Source organism: Mandrillus leucophaeus, unplaced genomic scaffold (genome assembly GCF_000951045.1).
Source record: "Mandrillus leucophaeus isolate KB7577 unplaced genomic scaffold, Mleu.le_1.0 Scaffold8, whole genome shotgun sequence".
Lineage (NCBI taxonomy): Eukaryota > Metazoa > Chordata > Mammalia > Primates > Cercopithecidae > Mandrillus > Mandrillus leucophaeus.
In genome coordinates, this window is record NW_012108696.1 from 3,554,722 (window position 1) to 3,571,668 (window position 16,947).

At 55.8% G+C, this 16,947-nt stretch overlaps 1 protein-coding gene across 1 annotated transcript in view; it reads right to left on the minus strand.

The window, feature by feature from the left end:
* The window catches only part of LONP1 (lon peptidase 1, mitochondrial), a 23,805-nt gene extending 6,858 nt beyond the window's left edge, over nt 1-16,947 (minus strand). Inside the window, exons 1-10 of the mRNA XM_011967476.1 lie at nt 16,821-16,947; nt 12,918-13,006; nt 11,867-11,986; nt 10,409-10,640; nt 7,567-7,628; nt 6,913-7,042; nt 6,276-6,359; nt 4,993-5,213; nt 3,185-3,323; nt 1,404-1,582 (exon numbers count right to left, since the gene is read on the minus strand). Of these exons, the coding sequence (XP_011822866.1) occupies nt 1,404-1,582; nt 3,185-3,323; nt 4,993-5,213; nt 6,276-6,359; nt 6,913-7,042; nt 7,567-7,628; nt 10,409-10,640; nt 11,867-11,986; nt 12,918-13,006; nt 16,821-16,907 (1,343 nt within the window). The 5' untranslated portion in view covers nt 16,908-16,947. The remainder of the gene's footprint in view (nt 1-1,403; nt 1,583-3,184; nt 3,324-4,992; nt 5,214-6,275; nt 6,360-6,912; nt 7,043-7,566; nt 7,629-10,408; nt 10,641-11,866; nt 11,987-12,917; nt 13,007-16,820) is intronic.

Sequence of the window (16,947 nt, forward strand, 5' to 3'; positions counted from 1 at the left end):
GGAGAGAGAAGGGGGTAGAAAGAGGAGAGGAGAGGGAGGGGTGGGGCAGGTCATGCATTGTCCTGTGGGCAGGAGGGTTCTGCTGCTGTTATCAACAGTGATCCATCTCCCCGCAGCCAGTCTCCTGTCCTTGTCCTTGTCTCAGGAAGCCCGAGAGACGTCAGCACAGGCGCCTGCCCTCCCTGCAGCCCGGCTCCCTGGTGACTCCCTCCCAAGGCCGGAGGCGGCTCGGGCTCGTTCAGGCCCCGCCAGGGTCTCTCCTCCGGCAGTGAGTGGGTCTTGTCTGCACCTCTAGCCATCCCTGAACCAGGGCCCAAGAGGCTTCAGGACCACCTCAAACCGCGTGCCCAGGAAGGAGTGGGTGCCCCCACACCCGCCCCTCCACCTTCACCCAGCTGCTCCTTCCTGCTCACACCCCCACCCCATCCAAGGGCCTGCAAAACAGGTCCCCTGTCCTCCCACTCAGACCCCCGCCCCCCTGGTCAATCTGGGACCCCCAAAACTGCACTGGCCCCACCTCCTCCAGCTCCTCCCAACTCCAGGCTGGTGAGAGTGGCCGCGCCCTGGGGACACAGCGCGGGCCAGCGTGCTGTCACCCTTGCAGCGGGCAGGCTGAGAAGGCCTGAGCCTGGGGGTTCCAGAGCTGGGCATGTTTTTAGAGGAGCCAGAAATGTTCACTTCAAACGCGGACTCAAGTGAACGCCATGCAGAATGGAAATAGGTGGTGGACTTAGCAGATGCCTCATGCTCGGCTTTCACTAGGGCTACGGTTTCCAAACAACCGTGGTCTACAGAGCTTGGCGAGGAAGGAAGCCGCAGAAGCCGCGCCTGGCTGCCCACCCGAAGGGCCAGGTGGGAAGGCGCTGAATGCTGAGGGCCATGGCCCTTGCTCTGGGCCTGAGGCCAGCTGGGAGGAGTGAGCCCACAGAGGCGCCAAGGTTTCTCTGGTGTGCGCAGCCCGGTCCTCACCGGAGACCGTCTCTCCTGACTCCAGCCCACAGACTTCAGGGTGGGGGGTGGGGCCGACCTCACCCTGAGTCCTGGGGCATCAGCCACAGCCCATATAAACCAGCGTGTGCATGGCAAATGCTGGCCCTGCAGCTCTGGCCGGGGCACTGCAGGACCTGAGCTGGAACTACTGGGGGCGTCTACTGAGGGCCGGCCAAGATGTCTCTCCCAGAGGTCAGGCCATGGAGATTCCTGCCAGCGCTGTTTGAGCGCCTGGAATCAGCCAGGCCTGAGGTCCGCCACATGGCTAGACTTTTCAGTTACTCTAGCGTGAGTGGAACTGGCTGCCCACGACCCATATTGCTCTACCAAATGTTAACAGTGACTGGAGAAGACGAAGCCCGGCAGCACCGCTGAGGGGAGCCCGTGGGGAGAGCTCCCGGAGCCAGGCCTACCTGTGGCCCTTGATCTCAGCCACGTCAGTCATGCCCCCGACGCTGAAGCGGAAGTACTCTCGGTTCAGGGCGCGGGCGATGGAGCGGGCAATGCTGGTCTTGCCCACGCCAGGGGGGCCGTAGAAGCAGAGGATCTTGCCCTGGGTGGAGCCGCGGAGCTGGCTGACGGCAATGAATTCCTACGGACAGAGGCAGGCTCAGTGGGCGCGTGGGCTGGGTAAGCCCGGGGCCTGGGCATGACTCTCGCCACCTGCACACTGCCTTTCAGACGCCTGAGGGCTTCGGAAAGGGACCAGGATTGTCCGGGAGGCTGAGCAGATCAATACTGCCACTGGCCACAGGGAGGGGCAGCCCGTGACAAGAGCTCCATTAACACCAACAGGACAACTAGATGCCAGGAGACTGTGGCCGCCCGGCAGCGCCAGGCCCGTTCAGCAGTTCCCCACCTCCTAACGGGTCCCTTCCCCGGGACTCCGAACACCACCAATGAATGCCCCACTCTCTCCAGCCCGACCCAGAGAGGCAGCCCACTCTCCCCCTCCACCAATGCCTCTGGCTCCTTTTTTTTTTTTTTTTTTGAGATGGAGTCTCGCTCTGCTGCCCAGGCTGGAGTACACTGGTGCGATCTCAGCTCACTGCAACCTCTGTCTCCGGCGTTCAAGCAATTCTCCTGCCTCAGTCTCTCTACTAGCTGGGATTACAGGCACAAGTTACCATGCCCCGCTACTTTTTTTGTATTTTTAGTAGAAGCGGGGTTTCACCACGTTGGTCAGGCTGGTCTTGAACTCCTGACCTTGTAAGCCTCAGCCCACCTCGGCCTCCCAAAGTGCTGGGATTAAAGGCGTGAGCCACTGCGCCCGGGCTCTGACTCCTGTTTTTAGCCTCTGACTCCCACTTGCCTGCCTGGTTTCTAATGTCTCAGGAGTGGTATTTTAAAAATTAATTTAAAATTAATTAATTTTCAGACAAGGTCTTGCTCTGTTGCCCAGGCTGGAGTGTAGTGGCGCCATCACAGCTCACTGAAGCCTCCACCTCCTGGGTTCAAGCAATCCTCCCACTTCAGCCTCCCAAGTAGCTGGGACTACAGACACACACCACCACACCAGACTAATTTTTTTCTTTTTTTGAGACGGAGTCTCACTCTGTTACCCAGGCTGGAGTGCAGTGGCGCAATCTCCGCTCACTGCAAGCTCTGCCTCCCGGGTTCAAGCCATTCTACTGCCTCAGCCTCCCAAGTAGCTGGGACTACAGCACCTGCCACCGCGCCCGGCTAATTTTTTGTATTTTTAGTAGAGACGAGGTTTCACTGTGTTCGCCAGGATGGTCTCGATCTCCTGACCTCGTGATCTGCCTGCCTCGGCCTCCCAAAGTGCTGGGGTTACAGGCTTGAGCCACCACACCTGGCCCAAATTTTTAAATTTTTTGTAGAGATGGGGGTCTCCCTCTGTCACCCAACCTGATGTGCAGTGGTACGATCACAGCTCACCACAGCCTCAGCTTCCTGGGCTCAAGTGATCCTCCTGCCTAAGCCTCCTGAGTAGCTGGGACAAGCAGTCCCACCATGCTCGGCCTGTCAGGCATGACTTCAGTCCATCTGGGAAATCCTCGAGCCCCCGGCGACAGGGCAGGATGCTCCCTCCGTCAGGATCCCCCCGACCAGCACTCCCAGGCCTACGAATTCACCAGGAGGCTCCTCTGAAATCTCAACCCACAGCACAGAGTCCTGGGCCTGGGCCCACTGCCCACATGCAAATCCACAGCAGGCCAGACACTGGGCTCACCAGGATGCGTTTCTTGACGTCCTCCATGCCGTAGTGGTCTTCCTCCAGCACTGCCTGTGCCCGCACCAGGTCCAGGTTCTCGTTGCTGTACTTGCCCCAAGGGATGGACGTGAGCCAGTCTAGGTAGTTGCGGGTGACACTGCCAGGGGAAAGATGAGAGATGCTGAGCGGAGCTCACGAGCTGCCCGTGTGTCTACTGGACTTGGCCGTGTGGTTGCCCGGGGCTTGAAACCATGTGTGGGGCCAAGCACAGCAGCTCATGTTTGTAATCCCAGCTCTTTGGGAGGCCCAGGTGGGAGGATCGCTGGAGCCCAGGAGTTCAAGACCAGCCTGGGCAACTCGGCGAGACCCCGTCTCTATAAAACAGTTTATGGGCCGAGTACAGTGGCTCACGCCTGTAATCCCAGAACTTTGGGAGGCCAAGCCAAGCGGATCACAAGGTCAGGAGATCGAGACTATCCTGGCTAGCACAGTGAAAAGCTGTCTCTACTAAAACTACAAAAAATTAGCTGGGCGTGGCGGTGGGCGCCTGTAGTGCCAGCTGCTCCGGAGGCTGAGGCAGGAGAATGGCGTGAACCCGGGAGGTGGAGCTTGCAGTGAGACGAGACACTGCACTCCTGCCTGGGCGACAGAGCAAGACTCCATCTCAAACAAAAAAAAAAAAAAAAAAAAAATTTACAAACTGCCCTGTCCAAGGCACCCAGCGCAGGAAGGAGGGGACTGCTGGAGGTCCACTGCTGACTCTTGTCAGGAGAGCTGAGATAGCATGAGGTGGCTCATGCCTGTAATCCCAGCACTTTGGGAGGCCCAGGTGGGAGGATCGCTGGAGCCCAGGAGTTCAAGACCAGCCTGGGCAACTCGGCGAGACCCCGTCTCTATAAAACAGTTTATGGGCCGAGTACAGTGGCTCACGCCTGTAATCCCAGAACTTTGGGAGGCCAAGCCAAGCGGATCACAAGGTCAGGAGATCGAGACTATCCTGGCTAGCACAGTGAAAAGCTGTCTCTACTAAAACTACAAAAAATTAGCTGGGCGTGGCGGTGGGCGCCTGTAGTGCCAGCTGCTCCGGAGGCTGAGGCAGGAGAATGGCGTGAACCCGGGAGGTGGAGCTTGCAGTGAGACGAGACACTGCACTCCTGCCTGGGCGACAGAGCAAGACTCCATCTCAAACAAAAAAAAAAAAAAAAAAAAAAAAAAAGCAAAAAGCCAGGCACGGTGGCTCATGCCTGTAATCCCAGCGCTTTGGGAGGTCAACGCAGGTGGATTATTTGAGGTCAGGAGTTCAAGACCAGCCTGAACAACATGGTGAAACCGCATGTCTCCTAAAAATACAAAAAAAAAAGTGGAGCATGGGATGCATGCCTGTAGTCCCAGCTACTTGAGGGATCGAAGCAGAATTGCTTGAACCTGGGAAGTAGAAGTAGTAGTGAGCCAAGACTGCACCACTGCACTCCAGCCTGGACAACTGAGCGAGACTCCATCTCAAAAATAAAAAAATAAAAAAGCAGCCCTGGTGTAGAGCCAGGTGTCCCTGGGTTCAAATCCCTGGCACCACCTACCAGCTCATAGGCCTTGACCACTAATTCCACAGCCCTGAGCCTCGATTTCCTCGTAGAATGCAGACGGTGATGACGTGTCCTGCCCAGGAACAGGACTGATGCTCACTGGCTACCTCCTAGCCCACCACCAAGCAGCTACCACAGCAAGAAGGTGCCACAGGGCTCTCCTGCTGGGTCCCCTGGCCTGCCCAAGACAGGGGCTGAGGAGGGCTTGCCCGAGGGCTGGGCCGCCCCGGGCCTGGCGCTCACTTGAATTCCGAGGAGTGGTTGTCCAGCAGGCCCAGCTTGCTCAGCTCCTCGTCCACAACATCCATGACATGCTTGGGGACCACGAGCTCCTTGAGGCGCTCCCGGAACTTCTCCTCGATGGCGTCCTTGTCGTCCTTCTCCAGGCCCAGCTCCTTCTTGATGATCTTCAGCTGCTCCTGCAGCAGGTACTTGCGGTGGGTCTGCTTGATCTTCTCCTCCACCTGTGGGGTGAGGCGCTGCCATCAGGCCCTGGGTCTGGGAAGGTAGGTGAGTGTGTGCGTCCCCGCGCGAGTGGACACCCTCTGCTCCCCCAGGACTCAGAAAAAAGAAACGAAACCCAGGGCAGGAAGCCTTTGGTTCCATCTTTTGTTTTTTTTTTTTGAAACAGGGTCTTCCTCTGTTGCCCAGGCTAGAGTGCAAAGGCACCATGATAGCTCACCATAGCCTCCACCTCCTGGACTCAAGCGATCCTCCTGCCTTAGCCTCCTGGGTAGCCGGGACCACAGGCACCTGCCACCACGCCTGGCTCTAATTTTAAAATTGTTTACAGAGATGGGGCCAGGCACCGTGGCTCACGCCTGTAATCTCAGCACTTTGGGAGGCCAAAGCAGGCGGATCACCTGAGGCCAGGAGTTCAAGACCAGCCTGGCCAACATGGTGAAACCCTTCTCTACTGAAAGACAAAAATTAGCCGGTGTGGTGTCACACGCCTGTAATCCCAGCTACTCGGGAAGCTGAGGTGGGAGGACCGCTTGAGCCCTGAAGGTGGAGGCTGTCGTGAGCTGAGATTGCGCCACTGCACTCCAGCCTAGGCGGCCGACTGAGACCCTGTCTTAAAAAATTCCAAAAAATGCTACAACTGTGAAGTGACTGAGCATCAGGCAGGCTGTGATCTGCCGAGTATCAGGACAGTGAGCCTCAATGGTTGGGTCTTAAGAAACAGCATCTCCACTTTTCCCAGGCTGCTTCCCAATTTCCAACACTGTCCTCAAGATTACAAAGGCAGAGGAATTCTTCCCTTGATGTGGGACGGTCCTGAGACTGCTCCACCCTGGGCTCATTACACTGGGACCAGCTTTAAGCTTTCCTGTTCAATGCAGAGAGTTCCACAGCCCAGGACGACAGAGCAGATGATGGCACGAAGCCCTCAAAACCCAGACAGGCCTTCTGGGCTTGCCCTGGTCGATGCCACTGGTCCCTCCGTGTGCTCCAGAGCCTGACTGATGTCACGTGGCCTGACGGGAAGGCCCCCAAGAGTGGCTGCGCCTCAGCCTCAGGCTCACCTCCCGCCCCAGGCGCTGCTGCAGCTTGCTCAATTCAAATTCCTTCTTCAGCAGGGAGAGGGCCTTGTACAGCCGCTTGGGAATCTGCCGAGACAGGGAGGGCGGAAAGGATGAGCAGAAGTCGGTATCTGTGCATGTAGGGCCGAGGTGGGGGAAAAGGCGCACCCTGCAAGATGCTGCCAGGAGCGCCTGGCCACGCCACACCCAGCACAGAGGCATGCGTGCCCTCCGCCCTGACAAATCCTGTGCTGGAAACGCATCCTATGGATACCTCCGCAGGCCCTCCAGCTGCGTGCATGGGGACGCTCTCAGGAATGCCGCTCACAACAGCAAAAGACTGGCAATGCCCTGGGTACGCGGTCCAGAGGATCCCACTGAACCCGCAACAGTTAACTCCCAGCTGAAGGCTATGTTGCCGCTCAAAGGCGGACGGATGTGGATCAAGGCACACAGCAGGAAATCATCTCAAAAACAGAGCCAGGGACACACGGCTGGGGGTGGATGGCGCACGGTGGAGGGGTGAGGGCAGGCAGGCACGGGGGAGCCGAGGAGGAGTGAGGGCAGCTGGGCATGGGCGGAGCATAGTGGAGGTGGGGTGCAGCCGGGTGTCAGGGGCTGTGGAGTGTGGGGTACTCACGTTGGTCTCTTCCAGGACGTCCTGCAGCTCGTGGGACTCGGCCCCGGTGAGCGCAGCGCCCATGTCGCTCAGGTAGATGGGGTTGTCCACCACCCGCTGGCCAGCCTGCATCATCTGCAGCACCGACTCCCTGGGGGACAAAGGGAGCCGCCTCGGTGTCCACGGCCCTGCGCTCTGCTGCACTGCAGCCCCCTGACGGGGACCCAGTCCTCAGGGTCCTTGTCCCCTGTAGCTACAGGCAGGGCCTAGGGGGGCTCGCTGGGAGCAAGCACTGCTGCTTGGTGCCCAGAGTTCAGGGCCCACCTGTCCTGGGCTGGAAAGGCATGTGGCATCCCCACATGCAGCCCCCACGGGAGCCGTGCAGTGACCTCACCTCAGCAGTCTGCTCCCCACTCCCCCAGCCAATGCCAGCAACAGCTTCCGGCCTCAGCAGAAGGGGACAAGGAACCTGGGCCTGCTGAGGCCCCGGGCCTCCCACCTGCCCCATGCCCCAGTGGGCAGCAGGCTCCTCCGCACAGGCCGCTCCCTGGGCCACGGATCCCTGCCCCAGGCGAGGTTTCCTCCCAGGAGGACGCTGAGGAAGCCCCCTACCCACCCAGCTGCAGAAACAAACACAGAGATGCCCCCGCCTGGCAGCCGCCCGCAGAGGCCCACCTGTAGAGAGGGTTCAGGGCAATGATGTCCCGGATGGTCTTCACGATCTCTGCGGTCAGGGCCTGCCAGGTATGGGGGCAGGGTCATTGAGGCCCAGCAGTGCTTCAGCAGGGGGTGGGAGGCGTGGCCCTGGGAGCCCCACCCACCAGTTGCTCCATCAGCTGCCCCCCTCCCCTCCCCTCCCCCAACTGGCCCTGGCCACGGAGGGCTTCGGAGACGGAGGAGTGCAGCCTAAACTCACTAGTCCCAGGGACACGGGACCAAGAGAGTCCAAACTAAAACCAAACCCTGTCTCCTTACCCCTCAGAGCCTTGTCCTTAGGACAAGCTATCTTGGGGGAAGAAAAGAGACTGCCTTTTCTTTCCTTTATTAATAATTTTTTTTTGAGAGACCAAGTCTTGCTCTGTCACCCAGGCTGGAGTGCAGTGGCGCGATCATGACTCACTGCAGCCTGGAATTCTTGGGCTCAAGCGATCCTCCCCTCCTCATTTTCCGGAGTAGCTGGGACCACAGGCATGGGCAACCGTGGCTGCCTACAACCAAATTTTCATCACCTGGTCTCGGCTGGGCATGGTGGCTCACACCTGTAACACCAACACTTTGGGAGGCAGAGGTAGGTGGATCACTTGAGGCCAGGAGCTCAAGATCCACCTGGCCAACATGGTGAAACCCCGTCTCCACTAAAACTACAAAAAAAAAATTAGCCAGGCACTTTGGTGGATGCCTGTAATCCCAGCTACTCAGGAGGCTGAGGTAGGAGAATCACTTGAACTCAGGAGGCGGAGGTTGCCATGAGCCAAGATTGCGCCAATGCACTCCAGTCTGAGTGACAGGGCGAGACTCTGTCTCCAAAAAAAACCATAATCACCCGGTCTCTAGTCTTTGGCTTTGACCCTGAACTGTCTGAGCTGACCCTGGTAGAAGGCACCAGAACTGGTCCACTGGAGGTCCAGGGCACTTGCTTTAAGAAAAACAAGTTCAGGCCGGGCGCGGTGGCTCACGCCTGTAATCCCAGCACTTTGGGAGGCCGAGGTGGGCGGATCACAAGGTCAGGAGATCAAGACTATCCTGGCTAATGCGGTGAAACCGTCTCTACTAAAAATACAAAAAATTAGCCTGGCGTGGTGGTGAGCGCCTGTAGTCCCAGCTACTGGGGAGGCTGAGGCAGGACAGTCACATGAACCCGGGAGGCGGAGCTTGCAGAGGGCCGAGATTGCGCCACTGCCCTCCAGCCTGGGCGACAACAGAGACTCCGTCTCAAAAAAAAAAAAACCAAAAAAACAAAACAAAACAAAAAACAAGCTCGCTGCCCCTCAGGGGTCTTGCCAATTCTAATCACATCTGTCAGTTCGGTCACCGTCTTCCCCCTGCTGCAAGATTCTCACAGGGAGCGCCAGTGCTGTGCTGCCCAGGACAGTGTAGCCACTGGTGGCTGTTAGAATTGTTCTAATTTTTAGATACAGGGTCTCACTCTGTTGCCCAGGCTGGAGTGCAGTGATGCGATCACAGCTCACTGCAGCCTCAACCTCCCGGGCTCAAGCCACCCTCCCACAGGTTGGACCACTGGTGTACGCCACCATGCCCAGCTAATTTTTTTTTTTTTTTTTTTTTTTGGCAGAGACAGGGGTCTCCATATTGCCTAGGCTGGTTTTGAACTCTGCGTCTCAAGTGATCCTCCTTCCTTGGCCTCCAAAACTGTTGGGATGACAGGCATGAGCCACTGCACCCAGCCAGTAAAATGTTCCATTCTGTTCCTTGGCCACAGCAGCTCTACTTCAAGTGCTCAATACTCAGAGGTGACCGGGCACAGTGGCTCACGCCTGTAATCCCAGCATTTTGGGAGGCCAAGGTGGGAGGATCACCCAGGGTCAGGAGTTTGAGACCAGCCTGGCCAACACGGTAAAACCTCGTCTCTACTAAAAATACAAAAATTAGCCAGGTGTGGTGGCGCGTGCCTGTAATCCCAGTTACTTGGGAGGCCGAGGCATGAGAGTCACTTGAACCCGGGAGGCGGAGGCTGCAGTGAGCTGAGATGGCGCCACTGCACTCCAGCCTGGGTGACAGAGCCAGACTCTGTCTCAAAAAAGAAAAAACAAAAACAAAAACAACTCATAGAGGCTAGCAGTACAGGATAGAAGTGCTGACCTCAAGAACTCAGGAGGGCCTGTGGACAGGACAGTTCGCCCCTCCCAGCGTCCACAGCAGACATCACCAGTTGATCATGGCACTTTCCCCCCAGGCTCTGCAACAGCCCGGGGAGGAGGCCGATGACACCAGGCACACAAGTAAGGAGCTGACATGCTTCAGGCCTTTGGTTAGCTTTGCTGACTGCCCCTACAGCAGGAGGGCAGGTGGCACCGCCAGGAGGCTGCCCACCTCGGAAGCTGACTCCTTGTGCCACCAGGAAGGCAGGATGGCCTAGGTTGGGGGATCAGGGTGGCCAACAGGCTGTTTCCTGTCCTACAGCCACCGGTCCCAGCTTCCCCTCCCTGACCTCCCGGGCTTGGTGGGAAGAAGCCGGGGCTGGAAGGTGTCTTGGTAACTGCTGGAGGCTTTGGCACAGGGACACGGGCTGGGGCTGGACCTGGGTTCCAACCCTGCCTCCCTCTCGAGTAGCTACGGCTCCAGCAAATTTCCTGTGCCTCTCCCATCCCAGAGTCTTCCAAAGACCTCTGGGAGGAAAAGCACCCTCTTTGTTCCATTAGAACTGAGTTCCAGACAGGCCAGACCCTTGCTGAGGGGCTCAGGGTGGGAGACAACTCCTAGGAGAGGCTGTAGGAACGGCTCAAGGGAGCCCGTTGGGGAGGCAGCTGCGACCGCCCTGCGTGACACACGGACTCACTTTCACCTCCTCTGTGACCTGGAAGTCCTCGTGGACGACGTTCTCCACCTCCACCATGAGCACCTCGGCCGGGAGCTCGGGGGCAGGCTCCATCGCCAGCTCCGCCGGGTGCCTGGCACTCAGCTCGTCCTCCGCCTCCTTCTTGCCCCGCTTCGACTTCCTGCGGGGCTTGTGCTTGTTGTCCGCCTCCGGCTCCTCGGGCTCCACCTCCAGCTGTCGGCTGATATGGACTCTGACACAGGAGCAAGGCAGGCGTGAAGCCACTGAGGCTGGGAGCTGCCCTGGCCCCGGCTGAGGCCTCCCTGGTGGCACAGGTGGTCCAAGGGTCCCGCTGAACCCAGACCTCTGGAGCCACAGGGTGGCTACAGGTCCTCGGGCTGGGAACTCGAGCCGCTTTCTCGGGGCCTCCCAACCAGTGTCCCCTCCACCCCTTAGACTCCAGCCAGATTCAGGCATTCCCTGCGTCCCACGCCAATGCACCACTGTCCCCATCCTAAGTATCGGGGATAAGCTGCAGCGACAAGCCCCAGGGCCTCCTGCTGAAAACACTGTCAGCCTGGCCGGGCACAGGCTGGTCTCTGAGACTCTGTGCCCTGGACTCAGCTCAGGTGGCTCCTTCCTGTCGTTCAGGTCTCGATTTCAAGGACACCATTGCAAAGAATGTCCCCAAGCACTTCACAGAAGCTACCCACCTCCACCTCTCAGGCTGTCTACACCTCCCCTCAGAGCACCGAGCACCCTCCACCTCTCACGCCGTCTGCATCTCCCCTCAGAGCACCGAGAGCCCTCCACCTCTCATGCCGTCTGCATCTTGCCTCAGAGCACCTAGCACCACCTCAACTCAGGGTCTCACTCTGCTGCCCAGGCTGCAGTGCAGTGGTATGATCATAGCTCACTGCAGCCTCGACCTCCTGGGCTCAAGCAATCCTCCTGCCTCAGCCTGCCAAGTAGCTGAGACTACAGGAACATGCCATCATGTCTAACTTTTTAAAATGTTTTATAGAAACAGGGTCTTGCTGTGTTGCCCAGGCTGATCTCAAACTCCTGGGCTCAAGCGATCCTCCCACCTCAGCCTCCTGGGTAGCTGGGACCACAGGCATGAGCCACCACATCCAGCTAATTTTTCTATCTTTTTTTGCAGAGATGGGATCTCGCTATGTTGCCCAGGCTGCACTCAAACTCCTGGACTCAAGCGATCCAACTGCCTTGACATCCCAAAGTACTGGGATTCCAGGCAGGAGTCACTGTGCCCGGCCCTGCAGCTCGCCCCTTTCTGAGACAGGAGGGGTCCAGAGGTGACACGTCTCACTCTTACCCCCAGGTCTGGCCTCAGTGCTAATAAGAACGCTGCGGGGCTGACAGACAAGGCAAGCTGATGCTGGGGCCTGGGGCATCCTGGGCTGGTCTCCTGCGTGCTACCCTGCCCTCCACCCCCCACTACCCCCACCAGCCACCCACCTTCTGTGTCCCATGACGATCATGCGCAGCTTGTCCCCAAGGTCCTGCATCTCGTGGATCTGGGCAAATGTCCCCGTGTGGTAGATTTCATCCAGGTTCTCGACCACATCCGACTCGTTGCTGTGGAAGAGGAGCACAGAGGAACGTTGGAACACGGCTTGCATGCTTGGCAGGATGTCTCCGGCTGAGAGGGAGGAGGGAGAGAAAAGAAACGTCCCTCCAAATGCTACTGAAAACCAAGAGCGGCTTCCTTGGCTCCCACAGGAGCTCTAGAGCCTAGGGAAGCTTCTGCCAGGTCAGGGCTGCCCCCAGTGGTCACAGGACCGGGTGGGTGGCTCCTCACTAAGTCAGCCACAAAGACATGGTCCAGATGGGACTTTAAGTCTCTTCCATGCTCCTGTCACAGAGCCTGCATGGAATGCATACATGCAACTTTTTTTTTGAGATGGAGTTTCACTCTTGTTCCCCAGGCTGGAGTGCAATGGTGCGATCTGGGCTCACTGCAACCTCCACCTACCAGGTTCAAGCGATTCTCCTTCCTCAGCCTCCCGAGTAGCTGGGATTACAGGTGCCTGCCGCCACGTCTGGCTAATTTTTTGTATTTTTAGTAGAGACGGGGTTTCACCATGTCAGTCAGACTGCTTTGGAATTCCTGACCTCAGGTGATCCACATGCCTCAGCCTCCCAAAGTGCTGGGATTACAGGTGTGCGACACCACGCCTGGCCCATGGAACTCATTTCTACGTGGAGCCATGATCTCCGACCAGCTAGCTCGGCTTTCAGGCAGCCTCATGGTGCATCTCATCACCAAGGGTCCCTGAAGTTAATTTCCTCCACATTTTACCAATGCATGCAGTTTAGTGCTACAAGCTGAGTTCTTAGCCCGGGCTGAAAAGGCAGCCTGCCTGGCTCCTGGTCTTTACTCTGGAGGTCTTCCCTGGTTTCCTTGGGGTCAAGAGTCAAAAGTGCAAAGTACAAAGTAGGACTTGTGGTGAGCTGGACTCTAGGGCAACGTCAACAAGGGAATGAAGGAAAAAAAAATCACACTTACTTGTCATCTCTCTTTAGAAAGACACCGACATAAGGCTGGGCGAGACGGACTTTCCTTCTTAGCAGCTCAACCAACTTCTTATTTTTAACCTAGCATGACAATGACCCCAAGGTGAAATGCAGGGTAGATTTTTTTTTTTTTTCCTTTGAAACAGAGTCTCATTCTGTTGCCCTGGCTGGAATGTAATGGCGTCATCTCGGCTCACTGCAACCTCCGCCCCCACTGGGTTCAAGGGATTCTCCTGCCTCAGCCTCCTGAGTAGCTGGGACTACAGGCATGCACCACCACACCTAGCTAATTTTTGTATTTTTAGTAGCGACAGGGTTTCACCATATTGGCCAGGCTGGTCTCGAACTCCTGACCTCAGGTGATCGACCTGCCTCAGCCTCCCAAAGTGCTGGGATTACAGGCGTGAGCCACCACACACGGCCCAGGGTAACTTTTCTAGCTGACATTTTTTGACAGCAGCTCTAACGTTGTCTAGATTATTCTCTGGGGACACGCTAATCGGATCCGGGATACTAATCAACAGGGTTTGGGAACGCCGAAACCAAAAAAGAAAAAAAAGAAAAAAAAAGACTGGAGGCTAGGAAGCTGTGGTGGCGAAGAGTGAGGCAGAATTAACTAGCTGCATTTTTCTTAGTGGTTTCCTCCATTCCCAAAGGAAATTCAAAGTAGACGGATGGTCAGAACCCAGAAATTGATTTAACATCCAGCTTCAAAAGGGATGTCCAGGGCAAACTGTCTTGGTTTGAAAATCAAAACCATTCTGCTTTTATTAATGTCAGAATAAACAAGTAATTCAAATGTGGCCCACTCCAGAGGTTAATGACTTCCTTTTTTTTTTTTTTTTTGAAAGTTTAACTCTGCCGCCCAGGCTGGAGTGCAGTGGTGCAATCTCGGCTTAATGCAACCTCGACCTCCCGGGTTCAAGCGATTCTTCCAACTCATCCTACTGTGTAGCTGGGATTACAAGCGCGTGCCACTGCACCCACTAATTTTTGTATTATTAGTAGAGATGGAGTTTCGCCATGAGCCACCATGCCCGGTCCCTCCAATTTTCATTGAAAGTTACTTATCACAACATACGCTGTAATTAATGATCAAGAACCCTAGGATCACAGCACATTCTCAACAGCAGGTTCAGGGCTAATGATGTCTTCTAGGAAGCATGTGAAGCAGCAAGGAGCTCACCTGATTTCTTTCAAGTCTTCGTTAATTCACTGGACAGACCTTGATTAAAGGTAATGGCCTGGCCAGGTGTGGTGGCTCATGCCTGTAATCCCAGCACTTTGGGGCGCTGAGGCACGAGGATCACTTGAGCCCAGGAGTTTCAGACCAGCCTGGGTAACAGCATGTCCTCATTATACTCAGAAGTCGCTAATGAGGACAGGACCTTCTAGAGCAAGTTGGCCAGACAGTCAAGCACAAACTGAAGAGTAAATCAAGCTTTGCTAACAATTTCAGAAACATTTCTTGGGTCCCCAAGAAGTTGCCCCCCAATTTCCCCTCCGCCAACAGCTGATAGCTGCATCCTTGGCATCTGCCTCCTGGCCTTGGCAGGATCCATTTTTGATTTACAACGCATCATCAACCAGAAATATAACGAGAACCACCTGCCAGTCTCCCAAATACTATCCGCAGCCACTCATTCAACCCTCCTGGCTAGCTCCACGTGGGCAGTCTGAACTCTTTTAGAAGAATCATCTCTCTGCTCAGGCCCTGGGAGCAAGGGGCATCTGTCGCTCTGCAGAACTGAGGGGACCAGACCTGACGAACACCATCGTGGCTCCAGTAACCTGGGAGGGTAAAGAGAACTGCCCAGGGTGAAGTCAAGGATGGGAAAAAGGCCTCCGGGGCAGAGTCCTGAAATGTCAGAAGTACACCAAAGAGGAAACAATATCAGGTTATTACTAAGGCAGGGCCTCATTTTGGTGCCCAGGCTGCAGTGCAGTGGTGACACCATGGCTCACTGCAGCCTTGACCTCCTAGTTTCAAGTGATCCTCCTGCCTCAGCCTTCCAAGTAGCTGGGATGACAGATGCATGCCACTGTGCCCAGCTTTTCTTTCTTTCTTTGTTTTTGTAGAGACAGGGTCTATGTTGACCATGCTGGTCTCAAATTATCCTCCTGCCTCAGCCTCCCAAAATGCTGGGATTACACATGTGAGACATCGTGCCCAGCCCACATCGTCTCATTTAAGTCCCACAACAACTCTAACAAGATACTAATACGTCCATGTCACAGATGAGAACGTGGAAGCCAAAGGAATAACTTGAAGGTTATGGAGCCAGGATAGGACCCCACAGGGTCTTGTTCTGGGGCCTGCATCAGTAACTACTACTAAACATTAAGGAAAGACCTTGGGGCTGGGCGCGGTGACTCACACCTGCAATCCCAGCACTTTGGGAGGCTGAGGCGGGTGAATCACTTGAGGTCAGGAGTTCGAGACCAGCGTAGGTAACATGGTGAAACCGTGTCTCTTCTAAAAATGTAAAAATTAGCCAGGCATGGTGGTGGGCGCCTGTAATCCCAGCTACTCCGGGGGCTGAGGCAGGAGAATCACTTGAACCTGGGAGGCAGAGGTTGCAGTGAGCTGAGATCACGCCACTGCTCTCTAGCCTAGATGAGAGAGTACAACTCTGTCTCAAAAACAAAAACAAAAAAAAGCTCGGACACACAAACTGACAGCGTTGGAGAAGCTCCCTCTGTCCCCTCTCTACTGTTGCCCCTCTGAAATGGCCTTTCCGTTCCCAACAGATCCTTGAGATTTGTTTATCAGAGTCTGGAGGGTGAGCGCAGAGGCTGACTCACTGCGTGACCTTGCTCCCCGCCAGTTAAGAGATAACCTTCCCTTAGATTCCAGTTTCCACATCAGTAGTTGTTTTTTAAGGGAAGGGGAGCTAGGGGAGAAGGCTCTTGGGGCCTTCCTACTTTAAAAGCTCAAGTTCCTTACACTCTGCTTTCTCCCTATTACATCATCCTGCTCCCTCCCCACCCCCAAGGCTCTTAGTCTGAAATGATCTAATTTCTACCACCGGAACATAAGTTAAGGCCAGGGACTGCATGACTTGTTCACTACAGTATTCTCAGCACTTGCTACGTGGTAGGAGGTCAAGAACACACTGAATAACGTCCTCTTCCCACCCTCCTAAGCCTCCTGTCCCATCCACGCTCTATTATTTCTCGTAATTGTTGCCATCTAATACAGTATCGTTACTAATCATCTTTATTGCCTGTCTCATCCTGCCAGAACGTAAGCTCCAAGACAGATTTTTTTTCTTAAGAGTCAGGGTCTCGCCATGTTGACCAGGCTGGACTCCAGGGTTCAAGCAATCCTCCCCACCTGAGCCGCTGGAGTAGTTGGGACTAGACCGCGAGCCCATGCCCAGCTTCAAAGGCATAAATTTTTCTGTTTTGTTCACTGCCATATCCTCAGCACCTAGAACAGTCTCTGGCAAATAATAAGCAATCAATCAAGAAGTATTTGTTTAAGAAACGAATGAATTCTGATCCTAGTGAGGCTCGTAACCAGACGGCAGAGCGCCTGGGACAAGGTGGTGTTACAAAACTTGTGCCAAGTAAGCAGAAAACTAACAGCGCCGTAACACTACTCTGGTCCCTCCCGGCCCCGGATTTCTACGACCCGGGTTCTAAGTGGATAATCCTAGGCTCTTCGGGTTCAACTCCTCTCATCTAACAGATCCTAAGAAATTCGAAAGGGAAGGACTTTGGCTCAAGGTTGCCAAGCTAGTGGTGAGCAGACAAGGATTCGAACTGCATCCTCTGAGAAACTTCATGTCTGAAAAAGTTGCGAAACACGAGGGCGCTAAAGTGATCCCACGGTTCAGCCCGCTGCTTGCAGAGGTGGGAAACCTAAGGCCGAGGCGGGGACTCCCATTACCTCGATAATCTTGATAAAGCGCGGGAACACCGGGTTGCGGGTGATGGCGATGAGCGGCAAGTGCGGGAACACATCGGGGATCGTCATGGGCGTGAGAGCCGTTATGACCGGGCCTTCCCCGCCGCCC